Source organism: Plecotus auritus (assembly GCF_963455305.1).
Source record: "Plecotus auritus genome assembly, chromosome: 3".
In the NCBI taxonomy this organism is placed as follows: Eukaryota; Metazoa; Chordata; class Mammalia; order Chiroptera; family Vespertilionidae; genus Plecotus; species Plecotus auritus.
The window spans coordinates 162,527,335-162,534,173 of record NC_137772.1 but is presented as its reverse complement, the minus strand read 5'-3'; the positions used below and the strand labels follow the sequence as shown (position 1 = coordinate 162,534,173).

General features: G+C 45.2%; 1 protein-coding gene across 3 annotated transcripts in view; it reads left to right on the top strand.

Annotated features, from left to right (window-relative positions):
- Positions 1-1,268: 1,268 nt before the first annotated feature.
- The window catches only part of MSRB3 (methionine sulfoxide reductase B3), a 206,167-nt gene continuing 200,596 nt past the window's right edge, over positions 1,269-6,839 (top strand). The window contains exon 1 of one of the 3 annotated variants that reach the window (XM_080662718.1): positions 1,269-1,427. Coding sequence is in view for 2 of the 3 variants with exons in the window: in XM_080662717.1 (XP_080518843.1) it covers positions 1,337-1,427 (91 nt within the window). In the remaining variant the exon portion in view is untranslated. The remainder of the gene's footprint in view (positions 1,428-6,839) is intronic. The other 2 variants (XM_080662717.1, XM_080662719.1) reach the window with 2 other exon arrangements.

Sequence of the window (6,839 nt, the reverse complement as noted above, 5' to 3'; positions counted from 1 at the left end):
TTGCCAAAACTGAATTTGTTTTGAAATAAAATTTATAATTTTCAAATATATATAGCATTTTCAAACAGTGTGATGTACAAATTACCACTTTAGTTCATGTTAGAATAACCCACACTCTAAATCTGTTTGACATTTACCCCTTAAGTATTTTGCATCAATAAATCATTTCTGTAGCATCTTAAAATGTTCTTAAGTAATTACATAACATCCTACATCCCCAGGGCCTGTCCCATTAGTGTGAGTGAAATAAATAAATTACAGTAATTAAGACATAATTATGTTGTCTTGAAAAGCTAAGGGTCATTTGGACTTGATTCCTGGAGGAGTTATCAGTGCCAAAGAAAAGTCAGGGTACTACTGGCTTAGGCCTGTAATTACACATCTGGGACTGACATTTTGATCATGAGAGGTAGCACCTTTTGAATAAATTTCAACATTGTCCTTAAGACAAACTACAATAAGTACAGAACTAGTGTAAGGGAGATGAAGAGAGGTTGGAGGCAGAAAGAACAGCAGGTCTAAACATCAGCATTTAGGTAGTGTGAACAACTATTGTCCCTCAGCCTGCCTCAACTCCATATATGGTGTTCAAATATAAGTTTGGGAAGAGCCCCTTCGTAATTCTGGCTAAGAAAACACACACATACACCACACACATACACATACACACACACCCCACACCTGGTGCAGAAGGCCCCTCACCTGGAATGCAGGAGTGTGGTTTTAAGTATTATAATGCCTGCTTGTTGTCCCCTGGATGGCTCACCTGAGTGTGTGCGTAACTGGAAGTGTGGCTCCAGTCTCACCCTCCCACACTTTAAGGGAAGTATTTGCCAAATCTTTTACCCCTCACTACCATAGCTCACAACTGATTAGGGGCAGCGCAAGAGTCTCCTCAAACCCTTAAACATCTTCCCACTGGTCCCTGGCTCGCTGTCCGGCCTCCTGGTGGGGGCGCTTCTCTTTCCTAACCCTTCAGGGGTCTCAAGTGGGATCCGTGGGTGAGATGCTCGGCTCTGCACTTGGGCCCCCACGTTGTAAAGGGATGCCCCTGGCAGCGGGCTTCCCTCCCCAGGTCAGCCTTGGGCGGCTATGAAGGAGGAACGGGAGGAGGAGGTGGGAGCTGGCGGCCGCCAAGGCCGGGCAGCCGGCCCCGTCTGCGGCGGGCGCGCTCGCCGTCCTCCCTCGCTCGTCTCCTTTGCTCATATTTGGACTCGGCTGCCCGTGCCCAGGAATTTCCCGTCATGCCTCCCGCCGCCCCGTCCGTCGCCCGAAGCCGGGGAGGGAGGAAGGGAGGCTCGGACAGCGGCGGCGGCAGCGGCTCCCTACTCCTTCCATGAGCCCGCGGCGGACCCTCCCGCGCCCCCTCTCGCTCTGCCTCTGCGTCTGTCTGGCCGCGGCTTTGGCGCGAGGAGCCGTGCAGCCCGGTAAGTTGGGCTCCTCACCGCCACCCGCACCCCTTCCTCCCCGACCCTGCCAAGTTGAAGCGGGACCGCGACCCCAGCCCCTGCGAGCGCCGGCTGCGCCCCCTCAGCCTCCTGCGGGACGCCCTCTCCCTAGCCGCGGAGGGTCGCGGAGGGTAGCGCCCCCGCGGGCGGTGGGGGCGGCGGGAACGAGGTCAGGGCTGGCTTCGTCCCGCCGACGGGCGGCGCCTGGCCGCCGCGCTGACACCTTATCCCGTCCCGGAGCGAACCTGAGCCCGCAGGGGCTCTCGCCAGGCGCGGGGCCCGGGAGAGGGGCCGGCGGGGCAGCGGCCAAAGGCAGGGAGGGGACGCCGCCCGGCTCGCGGGGCGCGGGGCTCCCGGCGGGGCTCCCGGCGCCCCCTGCTCCGCGCAGGTCGGCCCCGCTGAGGTGGCGGCTCAGATAACGGGCCGGGCGCGTGCGAAGGTGCCAGCCAGGCCCGCGCTCCCGCCACGCATCGGGGAGGGGCGCGGGGCGCCGGGGGCGCGGGGGCAGCACCGGGACCCGCGGGCGGCAGGCGAGGAGGGGGCACCCACTGGCTGCCAGCCGCCCCTTCCGCGCCGGCGGCTCGGGCTCCGGCGGGCCCGGCTGGCACTTAATAGGCCAGGACCACACTGAATCCCGAGTTTGCCAGGTACTAGTTTTGTTTTGTTTTTGAGCGGAAAAAAAGCATTTAAGTCTGTGTTTTAAATTTTACCCTGCATTAACTATTTCAAGTGAAACTATAGGAACGAAAGGTGCCATTCCATTATTTGGTTTAGGACTATCGGCTACCAAGTTGGGCACTTTTGAATTCTTAGAACAATCTTTAAGAATAGTTTTCTTTAAATCATGTGGCAGATATCAGTGAGGAATTTTTTAATATACGATTATTATAAAAGTTAATTATTTGAAAGCACCAATACAGAGTTTAAGGTAAATGTGAAAGTGCATGAACTTTTCTATTTGTGATCAGTATCTAGTTATCAGAGCTCAGTTCTTAATTTTATCTGTCTTGAAGGAACAGAAATTGTAAATCCTCAGAGTTGAGATTCCTTAAGAAATTTTAGTTTTGTTTTGTTTTTGCCACCCGTAGACTAAACTGTTGAAAATAAGATATGGTTAACAAATAGGACTCATAAATTAGTTGAAAGATGATTCTTAAGCTTAGGTTCTATTCAGCACTCTTTGGCTATCTCTTCATATTTTTCCATTTGCAGCATTGTTGGCAAAATAGATTTTAAAAGTTAGTTTTTCCTATAAAAAGTCTTCAGAATTTATGTAATTTATAAATTGTCAATTTAGATTAATGGGAGATTTAAAAAATATGTAACTTTTATTAAATGTGCAATTTAAAAATATTAATTTAAGTAATATCAATTTCATATTTGTTTCTGGTTAATATTGTTTTTCAAAAAGACCTACTTTTTATGAATTCATATTTTAGGAGTAACTTCAATAGCACTTCTTGGGAAACACAACAAGTTCTAACCACATTTTATCAATGGTCTTCTAAAAACAATACTGTGCTGCACCATAAATAGTGGATTGTGCAGGGAATAGATGTATGTTTTTTTTTTCCCCTCAGTAATATGTTGACTTACCTAATACTGTTTACTGTAGTAAACAGCCCTTGAAGATAAAATCCATCATACTGTGGCCCCTTGCCATCAATTGTGAACATCAAGTTTATATTTAAATGATTTAAACATTTATTCTTTTAATTTTGGTCCCAGCTGACATATAAGTCTAATTTCTGGTGACTTTCATTAGGGCCTTATGTGCATGTCTCAAATTTTTTGTATTAAAACCAGAAATATTTCCCTGCCATTTAGAATTTTGTCACAGTGCCTAAACTGCCTGTCTGCCAAGGTTGCAAGCATATATCATTTAGGTTTAGAATCCACACTCATTATTTGGCTTTTAAAGGTGCTTGCTCTGATATCTTAACTAAAACGTTAACTCATTAGGTTAGAAGTCTTTACTCTTTTGCTAAAATCAAGTAACAAAATACCAAAAAATTATCCCAACAGTAGTTTTTATAGTTTTTTTTAAAACTCATTTATCCTTTTTTTTTAAATTGAAAATAAATTTTCAACTATTAAAGAGCAACTTTAGTAAATAAAGTTGAAATAATGAACCACATGCTTTTAGGTTCTATCATAATCTGGTCACAGTACCTTTGATGTTATCTCACCTTTGTTACTCATTATAGTTAGGGATTTAGTTGATGAATTTGGTTCTGATGTTTAACTTTCTTCTTGGTAAAATGATGAAGTTGGACATAGTTCCCAAGTTCCTTCTAACCTCAGGATCCTATAATATTGTTTTTGTTTATAGAATCCTGCAGAGCCACCCACTACATTGATTCAGACTTCTGATTGTCAGCTCTGACTTGCTATACATGTTAAACTGGTCTGCTTGTAGTCTGATGCGTGTTGGTCCAGTTTTAGGGGGCCCAGATCTGCCTCAGGAATGTCTTAATACCTGGCACATGCACACACACCTGGACAGAGTTCCATAATATTAAGCTTCTGTGAATGTCTTCCTGATACCAGAAAGTGCTAGTTACATCACAGGGTAAATGCCTAACAGCTCTTTGGGGATAGTTAAGCCCAGGCCCTAAGATGGTTTGGTATTCAATTTTGGAATTTGCATCTGGGTTAAGGATACCACTGGAGAGAACCCAAACCTTTCTATGATTGGGAGGACTGTGGCTTTTTTTTGTGTGAGCATTCCAGATGAAATACCCTATATGGAATTTAACCTTTTGATCATACCTCAGAGGAGACTGAATTGGACTTACCCATCTGTTTATTCAGAATTAAACTGGCTTTCAAGAGGAGGGTAATCAGATAGCTATTTATTTAATTTGCCAGCTGTTAGTTAGCATCTCTGTTTGCTGTAAAGATATCTCAAGGCTTTTACTTGAATATTCCTGTTTTCTCTTCCCTGGGCATAATGGGTTTTACTTTTAAAATGCTCAGCACAATCCTGGGTCTCTGTCCACATATTTGTCTCTGTAGCATACCGAAGTCATATTTATGACTCTTAAGGAAATACAAATAAAGAGAAAGAAAAGTATAGGAAAGGTAGACCACTAAGGAATCAATCACTTGACTTTATGGAGGGTTTTGGTTATTTCATTATTTAAGCTTCTGCTGCAAGTAACAGAAATGAACTTGAACTAGTTTTAGGAAAAAGAAAGAAAGGAATTTGATGGGAGCCAAATGCAGACAGACCTTATTAGGTACCAGGGACTGGAAAACTTGCAACTTTTCCAGTCTCTAGCCTTTGCCTTTCTTTGCTTTATTGTTCTCTATTTGCTGATCATTTTATGTCTGCTTTCTTGTATTCATGGTTGAATGTGACTTCTCAGAGGCTCCTGAGAATTTACAGAGAGGCTTAATCATTTAGCCTTGATGCTAAACGGAGAGAAAGAACCTAGCAGGCACAATTTGGGTCAAATGGTTAATCTAGATTTTTTCCTAAAGTCTCTTCTAATTCTAGAGTTCTTTATAGAATGCAGTATAAACATTTACATGGTTTATTTTACATTACTACCTTTTTTATTATGGGGTTATTAGTCCTTAAAATATATTTTTTCTTGATTGCAATGTGTGTGCACTGTAAAAGAGTGTGACCCTTTTGTGGGATCCTAGGATGTTAGATTGGTTCATTCATACTGTTAGACCAGCACTGAAGAGAAAGCCTGTGGGGAATAAAGTGAGTGTAGCACCACATCAAGAATTATGACAGAGCTTGGGATCCATCTGAGTTGTGAAAATACTGTTTAACAACTAATCCATCCTGCAGATAATCATCTGCATATTTTAAGAAATTCACTAGATTAAAATGCTAAGCTCAAAAGCTCTTAAAAGTAAGTTTATTAGATTTAGTCATGATGGTGGCATACTCACATTCTCCCACAAGCACATCAAAATTACAACTAAACTTCAGAACAACCATCATTCAGAACCACCTGACACCTCGCTAAATGGAAGTCCTACAACTAGGGACGAATAGCAGAAGCACATTGAGACTGGTAGGAGGGACAGAGATACAGAACAGGCTGGTCCCACACCCACGTATGGTGGATAAAAATCAGGAGGGATATCTTGGCTGAGGAGATCTCCACTGAGGAGTAAGGGGTCCCAACCTCACACCAGGCCCCCAGCCCAGGGTTCCAGGAAGAAAGTCTCCACAATTTCTGGCTGTAAATACCAGTAGGGATTGTGGCTGAGTGAGACAGAGTGCTTCTGGAGTCCCAGCTGTTCCTCTTAAAGGGTCCACAGTGGATTTACTTGGACTCACTTCCTCTGTGCTTTAGTGCTGAGGCAGAAACTTGAAAGGTACCAGGGACATCCAAGGAGGAACTGAATTGTATGGCATTGGGGCCAGGGCTGGAAGAGCAGCTTTCTCCTAGACAGAAGTGCTGGCAGAGACCATTGTTCCTTTGCTAAACCCTACGTCCATGGAGCCACAAGGCACCACATCTGAGTCTCCATCAACCTGGCTGTCACTGCTAGCCCTGCCCTGGTAATTCGCTGAGACCCCACCCCACCCAACTTGTGGGCACACCCAACCTATTTCCAGTGGCATTTTCATACAAATGGCCTGTGTTGGCTTATGCTTCCTTCACACTTTCCTAAAATCTCTCAAAACAAACAGCATCTAGCTTTGGCATGCCCCTTACCTCTTGCTACGTGGCCACAGGCCTGGCACTAGCAGCAACTGGGCTTGGTTCACAGCTTGGCCTCTCCTGGGCACCTCAAAGACTGGTGCAAGTAGCAGCCATCTGCAGATTGCTTTGTAGTTCATGCCCATAGGCTCCAGACAGAACAAAGTCTGCATTTGACCTTGGCCTGCTCCTCCCAGGAGGCTGAGCCATTGCACCCGGTGGACAGCTTCAGACCATGTTGAAGCACCACCCATCCACCTCCACAAGTGACACACTCAAGAGGCAGACTTAGGAGGCACCAAAGTAAGTCCTGCTCCATAGAGTGGTCCCCTGAATAGTTGATCCTCCATGGTGGTCAAAGCCAGTCTTTACAGATGATATGCCTGGGTGTAAAACCCTCCCATTGACATGCCAGCAGTAATCAAAGCTCAACTACAACAGGAGGGTGTACATAGCCCATATGGGGGATGGTGTGGGGGTTGACCAGGAGTGCCCAGCTCTGGTGAACAGGATGGCTATGCCACTGGACTCAACAGGACACCTACTACATTAGGCCACTCTACCAAGCCTGAGAGATGTAGCAGCTCTACTGATACATAGAGACAAACACAAGGAGGCAAAGAAAAATGCCCCAGATGCAGAGTTTAAAACAGTGGTTATTAGGATGCTCAATGAACTTAGTGAGAACTTCAACAGCAAAAAAGGATATGAAAACCAT